Source organism: Mirounga leonina, unplaced genomic scaffold, assembly GCF_011800145.1.
Source record: "Mirounga leonina isolate KUSES-001 unplaced genomic scaffold, KU_Mleo_1.0 Mir_153, whole genome shotgun sequence".
NCBI classification, from domain to species: domain Eukaryota; kingdom Metazoa; phylum Chordata; class Mammalia; order Carnivora; family Phocidae; genus Mirounga; species Mirounga leonina.
Window position 1 is genome coordinate 17,107,227 of NW_023270387.1, and position 18,793 is coordinate 17,126,019.

Genomic DNA, 18,793 nt, shown 5'->3' on the forward strand with positions numbered 1-18,793 from the left:
TCCATCACCCCAGAAAATACCTACGTGCCCCCTCCCCGCCAATACCACCGCCCCTACCCTACCCCAGTTAGAGGCAACTGATGGTCTGATTATATTTTACCACTGTAGGTTAGTTCTGCCTATTACAGAATTTCCTGCGTTTGTATTTGGCTTCTTTTACTCAGCATATTTTTGAGATTCTATCTCTGCTGTGACTTATATCAGTAGCTCAAGTTCAGTTTAACTACTAAACGTAGAGATCCTTTTTTTCTTACGAATTTTATTAAAGACCAGATTTTCTCCATCCTGTATCTGAGCAGGTGGGTTTTTGAAACAACACGTGGAACTTCATTCTCATTTTTGCTTCTCCTTTTGATGTAATAAAAGGGTTTTGAACCCTGTTTTGGCATTAATTGCATTATCGGTACAATTAGCCTTGTCTGCTTTGCAGATCTGATAGATTGACCTTCCATATTGTTATTCATATCCTTGAGGAAGGCGTTGAGCGGTGTGGGGACCAGAGGTCTCATCTGGGGTTGAGGTCACACGATATGTCAGCAATGAGCACGCTTGGGACTTTACTTGACCAACAGTGCATCTTATCTAGCTGTGCGGCCCACAAAGATCCCTATGAAAAAAAGAAATGTTTTGTATTATGACCCTCTTCTTCAAACCCAGGATCACCACGAGAAGAGGAAAACTGGATTCGTTTGTTGTGACTTGTATGGGAAACCATGTGAATCCCATCCCTGACGGACTGCCTTCTGTTCTAAGACCCATCAGATCAGCTGTTACCATTCTTGAAACCCCTGTTTCTTCTTTAGGGAAGTAAAGCTATTCTTCCTCCTCTGGGCTTTGAGAGATCTCTGTCTGTTCTCCAGGATTCTTTCTGAGATTCTTAGAAGGAACTCCGCAATCGTATTTTTAAGTCTTTCCATTCCCTAGAACGTGCACTCTTTTGCGCTTATTTTCTTCTAATGTCACTGATTTTTTTTCCTGCCTTGTCCAGTTTGAAGATGATTCTTCTTGATAAAGATACAACCAAAATAGAAATTGAGTGGTTCTGACTTTTTTTTCTTGTTGTTACTATTTAAACCACTGAGCGTCAGAAGGGTGATCCTTTCTAGTTCTTTATAGAATTTTCTGCTAATTCTTTGTAGAATTTACCAGGCAACCATCCCACCATCCCGGTGACCCACTAATCTACCACTTATTTTTATAATTTGACTCACTTTGAATTTAAGTTGTTTGGCCACTGTTCCTGCAGATCACTTGCTGTAAGAATAGCAGATCACTGCTGCTCTTGACTTTTTTGCCTTTGGTTATAAGACTCTTTCCTCATCATGAACATGCTGTTTAAAAATCTGAGTTCATCAAGGACCTTTCTGGACAGCTAGCCACATGGTAGAGTCTTCAGTTGAGTATCTGTCAACACTTCTTTTACTTAGTGCATCTGTGGTTATATTTATGTTATGTTACATTTATTCTATTAAATGACCTTCCCATCCTCCTGAGAGTTTCTGATCATGGGGTTTATGTCTGTATTTTTATCTGGACGTTTTGAATCCTCCATTCCTAAAGGTTGGGGTCTTTTGTGATTGGAGGAGCACAGAGATGACTTGGGTTTGTTTTCTTGCAAGGTTCTTGTTATTTTCACATCATCAAAACAAGTCCTCCTCTAGGGATCAGAACTTGGTCCAGAGTAGATGATCCCCCAGACTGTTGCAGTGGTAATGTGACCTGCCCCTTCCCCGAAATTCTGAAAAAGCATCATTTTCTAAATGCACAGTTTATGCTTGAATACATGGCTGTGCTTGGCCATGCACCTGCTTCTTCGTCTCATTCAAGTGTCCTCCCAGAGTCCTCTGGGAACCTCTCAAGAAATGGAATGCTTCAATTTCTAAGGTTATCTGGGGTTTGAGGATCTCTTAAATCGAATTAACTAAGCAATGTGAAAATAGATGGACTTCCAGCATTTTCACAGAGCAGATGGATGGCTCCCATCTGCCTGGATAACGGACCGATGCTGCTGGAATAAGGCAAGCAAACTAGTTCACTTATCCCCAGATCTGTTTCAAAATTAGCTTCAACCAAAAGTGTTTCAACCAGAGGAGAATTTGTCCTCTTTGGGAGATCTCTGGAGGCGTCACTTAGTCCTCCCTGACATTCATTACTTATGTTGCCTTGTAGCGGCCACCCCCCAACCCACCCGTTTGAACCTGCAGCCTCTTGCAGAAGTATCTATTTTAGTAATCTCACCGGGGAGGAAGTATTTGGATTGCATGATGTCATGAAAAGATTTATGTCAAGGATGAGGATGCTGAGGGAGTCAAACTAAAATCTCAACAATAGGGGAAAGGTGAAAGAAAGACGTTGTGTGTCGTTAGGATTTCAGACCAAACCTAGAGCTCCGTGGAAGCTCTCACTGAGCAGTTTCTCAGGCTGAACACGTTGCCAGCGTACTGGGTGATGAAGCGAGTGTTAGGCAGATTTTCCCCTTCTCCTCCCCTTCAATACAAAAGATAATTTAAAATCAGCACAATTATTTTCAGGGCTGATTTTTTTCAAGAGCTTGCTTTCTTGTTCTGAGGTAGTCCTCCTTGGAGAGTTCTCTCTGCACATATTTTTTCCTCCAACTTCAAAATCTGTCAGACCACAGGAAAAGGTACAAGAATTGTGTAAAGAACACTCACATAAGTTCACTCAGAATCAGCAGTTGTTAACATTCTGCCAATTTGCTTTACTTCTGTCAGTTATGTGTTCATCCTGTCTGCCTGTCTTTCCATCTGTCTATCCTTCTTTGCCGAGTCATTGGTTCCATCTGTCTATCCTTCTTTGCCGAGTCATTGGAAACAAAGTTGCAGCCATCTTGCCCCTTCACAGCTAAATACTGAAAACATGTATCTCCAATAAATAAATTTCCTAAGCAATCAGAATGCCATTATCACGCCTAAGAAAATTTAGCAGGAGCTCAGTGTCCCTTATCCACTGTATTTATATTTATATACTGACAGCTGCCTCCCCCCACCCAATCCAGGATTCAGTCAAGGTTTACACATTGCATGTGGTCGTTAACACCTCTTTAGTCTCTTTGTAACAAGCCTTCTGCCTTCTTTTGTTGGTTTAAGTTTTTCGAGGCCTCACTTTTGCTTTGAAAGAATCCAGACCAGTTGCCATGTAGAATGTCGCCCATGCTGGGTTGTCTGGATGTACAGAATAGCACGTAGATGATGTGATATCCACAGGACTTTCTCCAGGAGGCCTGTAACATTAGATTGTGCCATTTTTCGTGGTGCTGAGTCTGGTGGAGGCTGTGACTCCAGTCCACTGTAGAATTGCATTTCCCCATTTGTAGTGAATGAGTCATCTGTGGGTTGGTCGTTTTAGACCAAGTGAACACCCCGGTCCCCAGCACTCCTTCCACCCAGTGGTTTTAGCATCCAGTGATCATGTCGCCTGGTTCATTACTAGATTGTGGGTGATGGATGGTCATTTTTCTCATGCTGTCGTCGTTTTCAACATATATCAGGTAGCATTGTAATATAAGAAGAACATTTCCCTCCTTCCCTTCTCTGTCCCTTTTTGGATCAGTCAGAGACCCTTACCCTATTTTTATTTAGTGTATAATCTGTTACCATCATCTTTCTTTTTATGTTCAGATTGTCCCAAACTGACCAGCTGGAGCTCCATCGAGCTGGCTGCCGTGTCCTTTTGCACCCATCAGATTAGTCCCTGAGCCCTTCCTTGCTTTCTGGTACAACCCTGAACGTTCTCTGCCTCAGCCATTTCTCCAAGGAGTCCTGGCTCCCCTCCCTAGTGAATGTTATCTGGAAACCAAGCCTTTGCCCTAGAGACTCTAACCGCAAGGATCCTCTTCCTCGTTTTTGGACAGATACAGCACCAACGAAGGGGAGACCTGGAAAACGTTCCTCTTCTCCGAGAGGCCAGTGTTTGTGTATGGACTCCTCACGGAGCCCGGCGAGAAGAGCACTGTGTTCACCATCTTTGGCTCCAACAAAGAGAATGTCCACAACTGGCTGATCCTTCAGGTCAATGCCACGGATGCCTTGGGTAAGCCGCTGCCTCCTTGGCGCCTGAGCATCAGCTTAGGTCCTCTGTAGCTCGGAGAGTGTAGCTGCGCAAGGAGGTGCACATGTATGCAGTGAGTGACTGGGACGTGCGACGAGAGGTACTCAGGCCACTCTTGGGAGGACCTTGTGTTATCTCGTGCCCTCATTCCCTGCACAATCACTGGTACACTGTAAGCTTAGGTATACATGTGTTGAGCATGTGAGCAAATGAAAACTGTTCTTCCCAGTCAGCGGTTCTGGTTTGACAGATCAAGCGAGTGACTCCCATGTGAATGGCCAGGTACCAGACGATGCAGGGTCCTCCCAGCTGTCTGGGATCTCCTCTGCGTCCGCTAGGGTAGGCACAGGACTTACAAGGAAGCAGGGAGAGGTGCGACTCCGCATCTTCCTTCCTCCCCCGTTCCCCCTCCTGCGCCACCCCCCTCCCGCCCCCCGCAGCCCTGCTCTTTCCTCCTCCTCCTCCTGCCTGGGCGCAATCCTTCCAGCTGACCGAAATGACCCCTCTGCTCCCCAGTCACTTTCCGCTGATTGAAATCCTTTCCCTGTTTCAGGATCGAATGCACTTGGCTGCTAATATCCCCACCAGAGGACCTCCCCCTCTTCTCTGTGTCCAGAGCATAAGCATACTCCTCACACCCTGAATTCTGCATTTGTGTCTGTCACCCTGTTTGTATCATTCCCCATCAACTAGGTTATAAGGTCCTCGGAAATAAGAACCTGTCCCGTGCATGTGTATTTTCCACCCACTGGACAGCCAGAGAGCTTAACAGTCAGGGTTTAATAAGTACTTGCTGATGGGAATGGCGACGAGCTGACAGCTTTTCATCAGTTTTAGGCAGCATGTAATCCGATGGAAGACACGTCTATAAAGAAGACATAGAGTACCAGTGTAGACATAGGCATACATTGGAATTCCTGTAGAAACCACTCTACTTAAATTCCAAGTGAACATGGAGCGATCATCCAGGCTGTTCTGCCGTTTCTCAGCCTCCTTCGCTGAAGATTCTGTACCTTCCAAGTAGTGACCGTGAATTGTCTATTGCTCTCTTGGGCTGTTGCTTCCAGGCATGCCCACCCTGCCCAGGAAGCAGGTGGGAAGCAGGTGGGAAACCATACTCCTGAAGGCTACCATCTATCTATCCAGGATCCAGCCTGACCCGAACTCCCTGGGCTATCAACCCCTCTGATACCGACTTCTGGAGGGAACTGCAGAATCTGCTAAATTATTTCAGAAGCTTTTAGATGGTGCCAAAGGTGGCTTGCTTCTTCCCAGCTTTCTCAGAGATGAGCATCTGTGTTTCAGGAGGTACCATGTCCATTGGCGTGGGTGCCTCCCGGCGTCACAGCAAGCTGATTAGAGGCTTGGGATAGCTGCAGAGGCCCGTGTGCCTGCCAACCAGCAGCAGGGTGTGCTGGACGCGGGTGCTCGGGCCCGGGGCTGGGGAAGACGGGAGAGCCTGCGTGCGCAGGTCTCCCTCAAATGCTTCCTGCTGTGTTTCCTTTTCCCCAGGGGTTCCCTGCACAGAGAACGACTACAAACTCTGGTCGCCATCTGATGAGCGGGGCAACGAGTGTTTGCTAGGACACAAGACCGTTTTCAAACGGAGGACACCCCACGCCACGTGCTTTAATGGAGAAGACTTTGACAGGCCGGTGGTCGTGTCCAACTGCTCCTGTACGCGAGAGGACTACGAATGGTTGGTTCTTCTTCAGTTCCCCGGGGGCTGGGTTGTGTCTTCCTCAGCCAGCGGCGTGGCCCACAAGACTAGGGCACGGTCCCTTCCCCTGAGCAAAAGAAGGCAGATCAAAGGAAGTCACTAGGTATTAAGCATTTTTTTTTTTTTTTTATGTGCTAGGCACCTTCTGCCTAGTTTATTCCATTTCGTTCTTACAGCTACGAAATGAGGGAGAGGTGTCACACCCTAGGGAAGCTGCAGTAGCTGATTTAGGAAGAGATCACCCTGGGGTTTATTTCTATGAGGGCCGCTTTAAGATTCCATTGTAGGTCCCGCTCCTTTTCCTTAGGGAGCCCTATGCTACAGAAACGAGGGGATGTCAGCCCATATATATGTATTTGTATGTTCCTCCGTCCTGAAGCAGACTACCCAAGGCATGGCTGGGAAAGGGGGAAGCAGAAGAAGCCACAGGCGCACAAATAATGTGGCTGGAGAGGGAAAGCTGCAACACATCTTGGAGGAGGAATGGGTGCTTTTCTTGTGATTATTGGCAGGAAGGAGGAGACTGATGTGCTTCTGGCAAATCGGGACGTTTTGGGAGGCTGTGCTGTTTGAGATGGGCCTTAAGGAAGTACCTGAGTCTGTGGACAGGAGCAGTCTGAGATGTGGCCGCCGTGGGGGGGGGGGAGACGGGGAAGGCATTGGAGTTTTGGCTCAGATGCCTTGGAGGTGTAAAGTGAGGCCAGTGAGTGCAGCTGAGGCTGATCCGGGAGGGTGGAGACAGAAAGGGTACGGGCCTTATTCTGTAAGCAGGCGGGGGTCTTTGAAGACTTTTGAGGACAGTCGATGATCAGAACAGAGCTTAGCCTTAGAAGAGGATTCTAGCTGGAAAGCGCATAGGATCTCTGAGCCCCGAGGTAGTCCTTTGAGTCTGTAATCCCGCATGAAATCACCCCAGGCGAGGCGGGTCATCGGTAGAGCATGGGTATCAAACTAAGCACGTAACTCATTTCTCAGTAGTTGCCAGGCCCCTAAAACCTAAAGTTTGCTTTGGGAAGCCACACTTATCTTGACAAAAGCCAGAAGCCTCTGATATGTGCTAGTCCAGGGGTTGGACCAGGGCCACGGAGTAAACCCTTTTGGCTTTGCCGGCCGTATGGTCTCTGTGGACAGCTCCACGACTGCTCACGGTAGCATGGAAGGAGCTGTAGGTGGCAAATGGGGACATGGCTGTGGCCCCATAAAGCTTTCTTTGCGAGAACAGCTAACCAGGCTTAGCTAGCTCCTGCCCTAGACCAGTGCTTCTGGATCCCGAGTGTGCGTGGGCATCACCTGGGATCTTGTGGAAATGCCGGCTCTGATTCTCTAGTTCTAGCCAGGCTCCGGCTGATCCCGGTGCTGCTTATCTGTAAAACCATCCTTCTGAAAAATTCCTACAAATTGCTAAATGTGGATTATGACACAATAAACAACACAAACCACTTAGCCCTGGACCTGTTAATACTTCTCGTGGAGAAGGTGTTAAGTAAGTATTCATTGGACTGAATAGAGTAAATGAGACCTTTTGAGTAGAGCACATCAGTGTGGAAAATTCCTTTGAATTAGAGTTTAAGTTTTGGTCAGGGCTTCGGGAATTAGCTAGGGCAGTTGCCTCATCTTGGGGTTGTTGAATGCAGTCCGGACAAGTCATGCAGTGAAGGGCAGAGTTGGGACTAGACCTCGCTTCCCTGCTTCCTGCTCTGGGGCTCTGCCCTTGGAGATGGGTGTTTTGGCAGAGATATGTGGCCCTCAAGTTGTGAAGGGTCTCGTGGACCAAAGCACTGTGTCCCGAAGTGCAGGATGAGACACCCAAGGTCATTTTGGGTCGTACGTGGACATGATCTTAAATAACATTGAATCTTTAATTTTAAAAAAAGGTTATTCTTTTAAATTTCCTCTTTAATTCTTCTAATCACATCAAGGAGAGAGGATCACTGGGTGCTAGTAACTTTTTACATTTCCTAATCCCCTTTTTTTTTAAGATTTTATTTATTTTAGAGCGAGCATGAGTAGGAGGGGCAGAGAGAGGGAGAGAGAGGGAGAGGGAGAGAATCTCAAGCAGACTCTGTGCTGAGCATGGAGCCCGATGTAGGGCTCGATCCCAGGACCCTGAGATCATGACCTGAGCCAAAACCAAGAGTCAGATGCCTAACCAACTGCACCACCGAGGTGCCCCCATTTCCTAATCCCTACTTTAAAAAAAATTTTTTTTTTAAAGATTTTATTAATTTATTTGACACAGAGAGAGAGAGAGCACAAGCAGGGGGAGCAGCAGAGGGAGAGGGAGAAGCAGGCTCCCTGCTGAGCAGGGATCCCGATGGGGGACTCGATCCCAGGATCCTGGGATCATGACCTGAGCTGAAGGCAGATGGTTAACCATCTGAGCCACCTAGGCACCCCCATTTCCTAATCCCCATTTCCTAATCCCTCTTAACAAAGACCAGGCAGACCCAGAGTCTTTGGGTAGGGAACTGGATCCAGCTAAAAAATTTAATATTATTTTGTTTTTTGGTATAATGATTTATATTGTTTTTGTCTTATTTTTGGCATGTGATCATGGTTTTCCAATCATGGCTCAGATGTAAAGTTTCTTTTGAAAATGTGTTAATGTAAAAAGGTGAATATTCTTTAAAGGGACGTGTTAAGTAACTTACATTAAAGCGGTAGGCGCTGTGGGAGAAGTCACAAGGTTTGGTACTGACATGCCCCAAGTATGTAAACCAACGGCCCTAACGAACCCCAATTGCCTTTTTAGTGACTTCGGCTTCAAGATGAGTGAAGATTTGTTCTTAGAGGTTTGTGTTCCGGATCCTGAGTTTTCTGGGAAGTCCTACTCTCCTCCCGTGCCTTGTCCTGTGGGCTCTACTTATAGGAGAACAAGAGGGTATGTCTCACACCAGTCACCATAGCCGGGACACGAGGGGTCTGCGCTGGGCTTGAGAGCAGGGAGGACCACCTGGGTTCCTTTCATACAAGTGCTTGGATTCTAAGCTAGCAGGTCTCAGGGAGCTTGGGCAATATTTAGACTTAGGATGTTTACAGACTCTTCTACCCTCAGTGAGAAAAACGCAAATCTGTGAGTTTCTCTGCAGCTCTAGCTTTGTGTTAAGTCATAAACTTCAGCAAGGACGTGTCTTCACAGGAGTTTGTTGGAGAGCTGTATGTAAACTTTTGCCCAGGACAGCTTCCCAACTGGGTGGGCTGCCCAGTGTAACTCTAAGCAGGACCAATTCAGAACGATTACATGTTGTCTTGTCCTATAGGGAGATGAATAGATGAACGCTGTTGTCCGTGGATAGGAAATATATTTCCAATTATGGAGACTTAATGACTATTCCTGATTGTGTCTAATCTCTTGCTCTTGGGGTGGGGGGCGGTGACAGCTATCGGAAGATTTCTGGGGACACTTGTAGTGGAGGAGACGTTGAAACACGACTGGAAGGAGAACTGGTCCCGTGTCCCTTGGCAGGTAAGAGGTGGTTTCTTGACTTTGAGTTCTTGAGATACTCACCACAGCATCCTCACCGTCTCACAGAGGTCTAGTCTCATGGCTCTTCTAGCTTAGTGGAGGAAAGACATGGAAATTACAAGCATCACAGAGCTCCCCTTTTCCCCTAAGCTTGGTATCCAAACCAAATTTATTTATAGCCTTATGCTTTTGTAGGAATGGAAAGTATTTTTTGAGGAAAACCCCTTTTGTTCATTGAAAAGTGTTTATTCTGCATCTCTTGTGTCCTAGGGATGGGTGAAGGAGGGGAGGCTTTTACGTGTTCCTCGATCTGTTTGTCAGAGTTGAATACAGAGAGACTTGCGTCTTTTGGGGATGTAGCTAAGTGGTCTATCTTAACTTTTATAATAATAAGTATAATGAATACTTGAATGGAATTTCACACATTTTAATGTACTTTTCCACGTGTCGTCGTTTTAATCCTTATCACTACCCAGTGGAGCAGATCCTGTCGTAAGCTCCATTTAAAAAAAAAAAATAAGCCTGTTCAGAGAAGAGGGTTAATCCATCTATTTAAGGTCACACACCTGGTAAGTGACAGAGCTCAAATTCAGACTCTTCAGCCTCATGCTCTTCCTCGGATATTGCCCAAGTGGCAAATGAGTGTCATTCCCATCACTTTAGGGTATCATTATGCATGCTCATTAGGAAAAACTTCTCTGGAGTGAGTGCCTACGCTGTAAAGGGAGAGTGTGGTCCAAACATACTTAAAGTTGAGTGAGTGGTGTGTGGTATTTGCAATCTAGTCTCGGAATGATGATACTCTCGCAAATAGTTAATCTCTTAGCATCTTTCCCTTCCTGCTCTGTCTCTAGTACTTACTCGTGCAGAGCTTCCTTATTCCCTGTGAGCCCTTCCTCCTGCTCTGACCTCTCAGTGAAGGTGAATGGTTGGCGCGCACTCGCATCCGTGGCCGTGATGTCTGATGGAACAGCCCGCTGGATCGCAAGAAGCGCGTGGGCCTCCCCCGGCAGGGCAGAGCACCCCCCTTGTTCGCTTGCTGCTTGCCAGTGTGCGCCGGTGTTTTTCATGCTAAGCTCATTAGTTCTTTAATTTAATCTTCCATCATTACCAGAGTAATTAACATCCCTCACTGTGGAGACTTCAAAAGAACACGGCTTCAGCAGATTCCCGCAAATGAGCAGATAATATTCAAATACGCTCCGCACAAGAGCTGTTATTGATGAGGGTTTGGGTGAGTAGGGTTTGAGTGATTGCTCTTAAGACATGCTTTTGTAATAAACATTTCTGGAGGTAAATCAGTGAGGGACAAAACTGTTTAAAGCCATCTAAACCGGTAGGAAAGCTATTTTCTTTGTTTTTTTTTTTTTAAGATTTTATTTATTTATTTGACAGAGAGAGACACAGCGAGAGGGGGAACACAAGCAGGGGGAGTGGGAGAGGGAGAAGCAGGCTTCCCGCCGAGCAGGGAGCCCAATGCGGGGCTTGATCCCAGAACTCTGGGATCATGACCTGAGCCGAAGGCAGACGCTAACGCCTGAGCCACCCAGGTGCTATTTTCTTTTCTGAGAGGAGAAAAATAGAACAGGGAACAAAGTGGAAAAATCACATTTGTCATGTAGGCCACCTCCTAAATGTAAAAAAAAAAAAATATGTGGCACAGAAGCCAAGGGTATACCACGAAAGGAAAGGAAGCTTTCCTAGAGCTGATGGGAACTATAGCATCTTTGCAAAGAGGAGGTCGTCCGGGCATCTTGGAAGGATTTTTAAAAATGAAGTCATCCTCCTTCCTTTATGATTACTATAATAACACAGAGTCCAGGCGGTGCTCAGGTATGGCTGGGATTGGCCAAGAATTCTGTTCCTTTCCTAAGTTAAGTTTTGAACATGGAAATGCAGAACATTCCTCTCTATCTAATCCTAAGGCAAGTCTTTCTGGACCCAGGCTCTGCTGTAAAGGCATTAGTTGGTTAGAAGAAAAACCGAAGCCACAGAATGGGGTTTGCGGACGTTAGAGACGTGGGTGGGAGGCTTGCTGCTGTGAGTGTAACCTCCGTGGCTCTCCGTGGCAGCTTCGATGAGAGTCCTTGGTTTCTGGGTCATTTACAGGCTCGGCAGGTTTCATCTTAACGATCCCCTTCACTGGGAAGTGCGGTGGGAAGCTTTTCTTGAAAACCAGAGGAAGAGATCAGTTACCATGTGGTGGTGGCTTAGATACTTTTAAAGTGCAGTGAGACCAAAGGAAGAGAAGGCAAACTTACCTTTATTAAAAACTGTAGGTCGAGGGGTGCCTGGGTAGCTCAGTCGTAAAGCATCTGCCTTCGGCTCGGGTCATGATCCCAGGGTCCTGGGATCGAGCCCCACATCGGGCTCCCTGCTCGGCAGGAAGCCTGCTTCTCCCTCTCCCGCTCCCCTTGCTTGTGTTCCCTCTCTCGCTGTGTCTCTGTCAAATAAATAAATAAAATCGTAAACAAAACAAAACAAAACCTGTAGGTTGATTTATTTTTGGCGTGCATTATCTGTGTGGGAGCCCTTGTAAAGCGGGTAGCTGGTGCGTGTGAACTCACTGAATGAGGGGAATGGGGGCGAGAGAGAGAAACGGTCACTATGTGGGCGTGCAATAGAGGGGATCAGGTCCCACGTGCAGCCTGCCGTCAAAGTGGTCGCGTTAGACATGGATGAAGGTGTGTTGTGCATCATTGTAGAAGGATCTGCATGTTTTCCATGCTGTTCCCTAAGCAGAAGAGAGGGAGCACCAGCTCTTCTAGTTACTCGTTGTCTGACGTGAGTCAGTCAGTCTTCTTAAGCACTCAGGGCCTCTATTTCTGTGTCTTAAAAAAACAACAGCATTAGCCTCTCTATCCCAAGAGGCAGCATTGTGTAGGGGGTAAAACACAGATTCTGGATCCAGGCTGCCCGAGTTCAAGCCTTGGTCCTGCCACTTACTAGTCGTGTGACCTCGAAGGCGTTAACCTCTCTGCTGTCTGTTTTCTCATTTGTAAAATTGAGTTCACAGGGGTCCTTCCACGATGCAGTCATTATACCAGTGAACAGTGCCTGGTACGTAGTATGGACATTGTACAGGGCTTGTCAAGAAGAAATAGGACCTTTGCGATGATTTTGTTGGGAAATATTTTGTAAGTGTTCAGGGACAAATGTACTGTTACTGTGTTGAAACTATAATAGGTTAATGTAATTGCTGTATGTCATTGTGAATAATATTGGATGGGTGAGCAAACAGATTAGCTACAAGTCTTCAGTGACTCAGGGTCTCTCCTCAACATGATTATGGTGCCATGTGATGCAGTCATGTGACGAGGGAGAGCATGCCGAGTGGGGTAATTATTTTGTCATGTGTGACTCTAAAGACTTCTGGGCCGAGCTCAGAAGCGTGGATGTTGGAGCATGACTGGGGCCTCTAAATTAAAAAAAAAAAAAACAATTATAACAAGTAAGACAGTTTGCAGACGAGAAAACAGATTTATAGGAGTTGAAGTAACTTGCCCCTCAAGGCAGAAATGGGATTCCACTTTTCACACCTTCTCAGTCTTGACTCCGTTGCTCTTCCACTTGATCTGCGCCATTAGGTTTATGTGTGAGCAGAAAAAAGGTCAGACATGCTAGGACTCCTCAGCATCCCCCTCGTCCACCCGCTCTGTTGTTTGTCTGTGTCTGTGCAGAGGAGAACGAATTCATCCTGTATGCCATGCGGAAGTCCATCCACCGCTATGACCTGGCCTCAGGAACCACTGAGCAGTTGCCCCTCACGGGGCTACGGGCCGCAGTGGCCCTGGACTTTGACTATGAGCACAACTGCTTGTATTGGTCTGACCTGGCCTTGGACACCATCCAGGTACGTCAACCCTCGGTCCGCTCGTGGGGCCCGTGCCTTGTGACTGCCCAATCCTGATAAGCTTCCTTCAGGACGGCCTAGGGAAATGGGTATTAGACATTTTAAGTCGTAACTCCTCTCAGGGCTGATGGATGAAACCTTGCATTCTTCTGTTTTGGTATTTTCTTGCCCTGCCCACCTCTGTCCTCGTAGGAAGGACTAAGGGAGCCCCAACTCTGCCATCTTACTTGTAAGTGAGACTTCCCTTTTCCTGCTGGGAAGATTTGAGGACTAAGAGTGTAGGAGGATGAGTTACTATCACACCAGCTGCCTCTGAGGCGACCTTCTTCCCGAGCCGTGATACAGGAACACTTGACGTACCCGCAGTTCACGTAATTACCCACTTCAGCTATTCGGAACACAGCCAAGAACCAGCAAGTGAACTATAAAGATCCCCACACGGGCCAGATAGATAGCCATAGACTCAAGCTCATGCATTTTAAAGGAGAGCTATTTGATCTTTATTCATTGCCTATTTAATCCTTTTTAGAAAAGCAATTCCAACAAGTTTTATCCGGACTTCCAACCCAGCAGAAATGTTACAGTGCCTGGGTTTTCGAGGGGCTGGGGCTGGGGGACGCCAGCGACCGCTCAGTGTAGCTTGTCCCAGGGACAGCACCTGATGGCCAGGAGCTTCCCAAGGGAGGAGAGCCTAGAAAAGCCGACTCAAGAACTTAAAAATAACAGCAGTCTGGTTTCATTTATTTCAAAAGCAAACAGACTCATGCTTCTCAGTAATCTCCGACCTCATTATCGGGATACAGCGTTGTTCAGTTACCAGTGTTCATAAGGATGATGCCGAGTAATATCAATGATTAAGTTCTGTGTAGCTCTAGAGTCTCCTTGAAACAGGAAGCTGTTAATACATTTTAGAAAAGCTTTGTTAAAAACCGGCTTCGCCCATGTGGAACGTTTACTGATAGAAGACATCTCATCCCTTGCCGGTCAAAGCCCGTGGAGTAAAGGGTTGCCATCCACGGGACTTGAGCTGGCACGAGGTCATTCGCATACTCACAGCCTTTTTTCCCACCCTCTCTTCAGCGCCTCTGTTTGAATGGGAGTACAGGGCAAGAGGTGATCATCAATTCTGGCCTGGAGACCGTAGAAGCCTTGGCTTTTGAACCCCTCAGCCAGTTACTTTACTGGGTGGACTCTGGCTTTAAAAAGATCGAGGTATGTGTATCCCGTGCTGTCCTTAATTAAGCATGCAGGGGGAGCACCTGGGCTTCGAGCCAGGTTTGACACAGGGGGCGGAGCCAGTGTGTCCGACTTCTCTGGAAATTCTTTGAGAATTCCAGAGAATGGCCCAGCGGAGCCTCCGGGAAAGGAAGAAAAGGGGGATAGTTTCAGAATTCATGCTCATTGTCCTGAAGGTCCCACGTGAGAACAGGATGCCTGAACCCGTCAGAGATTTCATTAAGATGCCCCGAACGGTTCTATTTTGGCTAGCTGAGGCGTGTGGTGGTAACAATAATGATAATTATATAATACCATAGCATTAGTATACTGCTGTATTGTCAGTGCTCTAGTATTATTGGAGTTGATTAGAGTAATTAAGACAATATCATGATCATGATTATGATTATTGATGACAACGAGCACTTATTCTGTGCCAAGCCCAGTCGGAAGCACTTTGCTCGAATTATTGGATTCAGTTCTCATGACAACCCTGTTAACAGTGCTCTTATTTGCCCACTTTACTTATCTGCACCTCAGCGACCTAAGGCCACGTGAGGGTAAGAAAGGGCCCCTCTAACACCAAAGTCATGGTCTCATAGGCACACTCACCTGCCAGAAGTCAAGGCTGAGGCCCTGGCTCATTGTCTCCACCCCACTTTGTACCAGCTACGGGGGGACACGGTGTGTGGGTCACGTGGAGAGCTCAGTAGCGGCAGGGAGTCACCGTCGGGAGAAGTCACCAAGACGAAAGTCCCAAAGTCGAGCGCCAGACCTGGGTTCAGTCTTCATTCCGGTAGCTTAAGTGACTCGGGCGAGTTTCTTATCCCCTGAAGCTTCAGTTTCCAGTGTCTGTGAGACAGAATTGATCCACCCCGTCGTCGGACGGGTGCTCTTTCTTGCATGGTGCCTGCCAGGTATGCTTTGAGGCCGTGAGGATACAGCAGTAGGTGAGACACACAAGTTCCTGTTCTGAGAGAGATGAGATGTGAGTGGAGGAAGCAAACCACTAAAGACATACGTCTATCAGCTCTGTCAGCGATGAGTCCTAGAGGGCCTGTCCAATGGGGCAGTGTGATCGTGTGACTGCGGAGGGGGCAGGAAGGCCTTGAGGATGTGGCGCCCGAGCCGAGCCCTGAGGAGGGGGTAGTGTCCACCTCAGAGTGTGGCTGGGGGAAGCGAGTGAGAAGACGCACCATGCCTCACACGCCCTGAGTGGGGCATCGGTGGTCTTGTTATTACCGTGCCTCTCCCTTCTTTAACTGTGTGTGGTCAGCGCTTTGCCAGGTGCTGGAGGGATGCCGTAAAGCGTAAGTGCCCACACCAAGCAGGTACTGTTTGTGCGAAATGGTAAGATGAGTCACTGGCAAGAACTGTAGATGCTCGTTGAGGAAGGCAGGTCAGAGGAGTTAGCTGAGGAGCTGGGCCTGGAGGGGAGTTCTGAAGGAGAGACGCGATTTGATTATGGAGCAGAGGACAGGCCCGGGACGGGACGCGGTGAGAGCAGACAGACAACTTGGAGTATGTCAGGTTTCGAGAACCATGAGAAGGCCGGCCTCCCTGAAGTTGTCAGGGCTGAAGTGGACGACAGAGAATATGGAGGAGAGAGAATTAAAAGTCTGTGGAGATTTTTTTTTTTAAAGATTTTATTTATTTATTTGAGAGAGAGAGAAGGAGAGAGAGAGAGAGAGAGAGAGAGAGAGCACAAGAGGGGGGAGGGTCAGAGGGAGAAGCAGACCCCCCGCTGAGCAGGGAGCCCGATGTGAGACTCGATCCCGGGACTCCAGGATCATGACCTGAGCCGAAGGTGGTCGCTTAACCAACTGAGCCACCCAGGTGCCCAGGTCTGTGGAGATTCTTAATTATAAGGCCTGGGATGTTGAATATTTGTTGTGTGGACCGTGTGGAGCCATTGGTGGCTTTGGAGCGTGGAGCAACGTAGGTGGGATAAATAAATAATACGTCCTGAGTACTTTGCAGATCTGTCTTCATGCCCCCAGAACCGGGGCACGGGCCACAGCACTGGCCCGTCTGTCAGACCACGTAAGGATTGTCCCATGAGCCCGAGGAGGGAACAGCTCCTTCTGACCGAAGTCAGGGCAGGCCTCCCAGATGAGTCTGCAGGGGAATCAGGCACCCACAGAGGTGCGTGTCTGTGGGTGGCAGCCCAGCAGGAAACTGTGATGTGGGCTTTCAAGGAGCTCAGATCCATCTTGGCCTCCCCTCAGGCCCCGCCCCCTCCTATTTCTTGTCAGGTGGCTAATCCAGATGGTGACTTCCGACTCACGATTGTCAACTCCTCTGTGCTCGACCGGCCCAGGGCTCTGGTCCTCCTGCCCCAAGACGGGTAAGTGTGGCCCCAGAGGAAATCAGCATGTGGCGGATGCTGCCAACAGACATCTGTCTGCTCGTGGAAGTGCCAACTGCCGGACACAAACTTGTTTCTGATGATTGCGGTTGAAATAATCTATTGACTTTGAGTCTTGAAACCAGAGCTCAGTCATCTTGTCAGGTAACTCCATTCCCCCTTTTGTTAGCAAGCATCAGAGTCTCCACATCCAGATGTCTCACATCTGTGGGGTGTTTCTGCAACGAAAGGTATTATTAAAAGTCTCTCCGTAGATACAGCGTAGTCAGGCCTGGTTAGATATTGGGAGGATTCTTTATCTCAAGTTTGGCGCATGATGCAAACATATGATCCCTTCCATCTCTTCCCTGCCCAACCCCCACAGGTTTTCTTACTAGCAATTTATTTGCTATATGGGAAATGCAAAGGTGTTCTTTAAATTAATTTCTTAACTTAAAGAAACATAGCTAAAAGAAAATTCTGCATTAGGCTTTCTATCCTTCTAGTATTTATGATTGAGAATTAGATCTATTTTTTAAAAGGAAAAATATATATGTACTTCATTAAAAATATTAAGAGAACAGAAGTTTACGAAATGAAAAATATTTGTTTCCTCCTTTTTCACTCTTAACCCTTCTCCTTCATACTTCCTAGGGGTAATCGTGGTTAGTAGTTTCCTGTGTATCATTCAGAATTCTTTTTTATCCACGTGCAAGCATGTAGCCTTAAGACACACGGACACACACACACTCATGCATGAAATAGAATTGTAGATATTTACTGTTCTGCGTGTTTTCAAAACCTTTAACATGGGTTGAAGATGATCTTTTCACGTGAGCACACATGAAAACATGTAGATTTTTAGGCATCAAAATATTCTATTGTATGTACCATCATCTATCACTTTCTCTGTAGATTAACCTGTTGGCGTGTATACACATATATTCACCTAAAAGTATATGTGTGTGTGTATACAGACATAACACATACATAATTTTTTTGCTAGTATGAACAATGCTGTGATGAATGTCTTTGTACATTGTCGTCACATAACTTGATTGTATCTGTAGATAAATTCCAGCAAAGGAATTTCTGGGGCAAGAAATTCAGGGTGTTAAGTATTATAATTACGGCTTATGATAATAATACTGCCAAACTAACTGGCCTTCCAGTTCTAGAGAGGCTTCTTACCTCTTGGGGATAGTATCTCACTCCCGATTCCCTAGGTCAGATGTGATGTGTGTTCTTTCCCGGTTTGACCAGGGTGATGTTCTGGACCGACTGGGGAGACCTGAAGCCGGGAATTTATCGGAGCAATATGGATGGCTCTGCCGTCCATCGTCTTGTGTCAGAGGATGTGAAGTGGCCCAATGGCATCTCTGTGGATGACCAGTGGGTCTACTGGACAGATGCCTACCTGGACTGCATCGAGCGGATCACTTTTGATGGCCAGCAGCGCTCGATCATCCTGGACAACCTCCCCCACCCCTACGCCATTGCCGTCTTTAAGGTGGGACTTCCTTTGCTCCCAGCTTTGGGCAGTCTGTTAGAGCAGGTGAAGAGTGTACTGAGGTGAAGAGCTGCTACCTTGGGTTTTTGCAGAGATGCTTGTCTGACTAACTTCTAGAAGAATCAGCTCACTTCTGGATTTGCGACTGTTTTCTTTAGCGCATCTGGACGGATGTCAGACAGAGTTGCCAGGCGTCTGGGGCTGCTCACTGTTCCCAGTTCAGAAGGTTAAAGGTTGTTTCATAGAAAAATCCCCTTTTGCCCTCGAGTGCCGGTAGTTTGGGCTCGGTGTCCTAGTCTCCTGCTCACCTCGTGTCCTGATGGGTTCACATGGGCTCCGTCCCACCCGTGTGGCCAGCCACTGCTGCTTTGACTCTAGAGAACAGAGTGGTTGGTCTTTCCTGCCACTGGGAAGCAGATTTCGAACTGAAGGGTTGGGCTGTGGTCAAACTTGAATGCTTCTCAGGTAGTGTCTGCCAGCCAGTTCCTTCAGGGTGACTCTTGGGTGAGGTCTGGACAAATCCACTGCCTTGCATTTCAGTGGAAATCTTGGTCGGGCTGATCCCTCACCACGGAATGTTAGGTGTCCTCTGTATGAGTGAACCCTTGTTCTTA

General features: G+C 47.2%; 1 protein-coding gene across 2 annotated transcripts in view; it reads left to right on the top strand.

Moving 5' to 3' along the window:
• The window catches only part of SORL1 (sortilin related receptor 1), a 154,232-nt gene that overhangs the window by 71,805 nt on the left and 63,634 nt on the right, over nucleotides 1-18,793 (top strand). For both annotated transcript variants that reach the window (XM_035009158.1, XM_035009159.1), the window contains exons 13-20: nucleotides 3,872-4,050; nucleotides 5,581-5,767; nucleotides 8,541-8,669; nucleotides 9,169-9,254; nucleotides 12,935-13,107; nucleotides 14,188-14,319; nucleotides 16,578-16,669; nucleotides 17,933-18,179. In XM_035009158.1, the coding sequence (XP_034865049.1) occupies nucleotides 3,872-4,050; nucleotides 5,581-5,767; nucleotides 8,541-8,669; nucleotides 9,169-9,254; nucleotides 12,935-13,107; nucleotides 14,188-14,319; nucleotides 16,578-16,669; nucleotides 17,933-18,179 (1,225 nt within the window). The remainder of the gene's footprint in view (nucleotides 1-3,871; nucleotides 4,051-5,580; nucleotides 5,768-8,540; nucleotides 8,670-9,168; nucleotides 9,255-12,934; nucleotides 13,108-14,187; nucleotides 14,320-16,577; nucleotides 16,670-17,932; nucleotides 18,180-18,793) is intronic.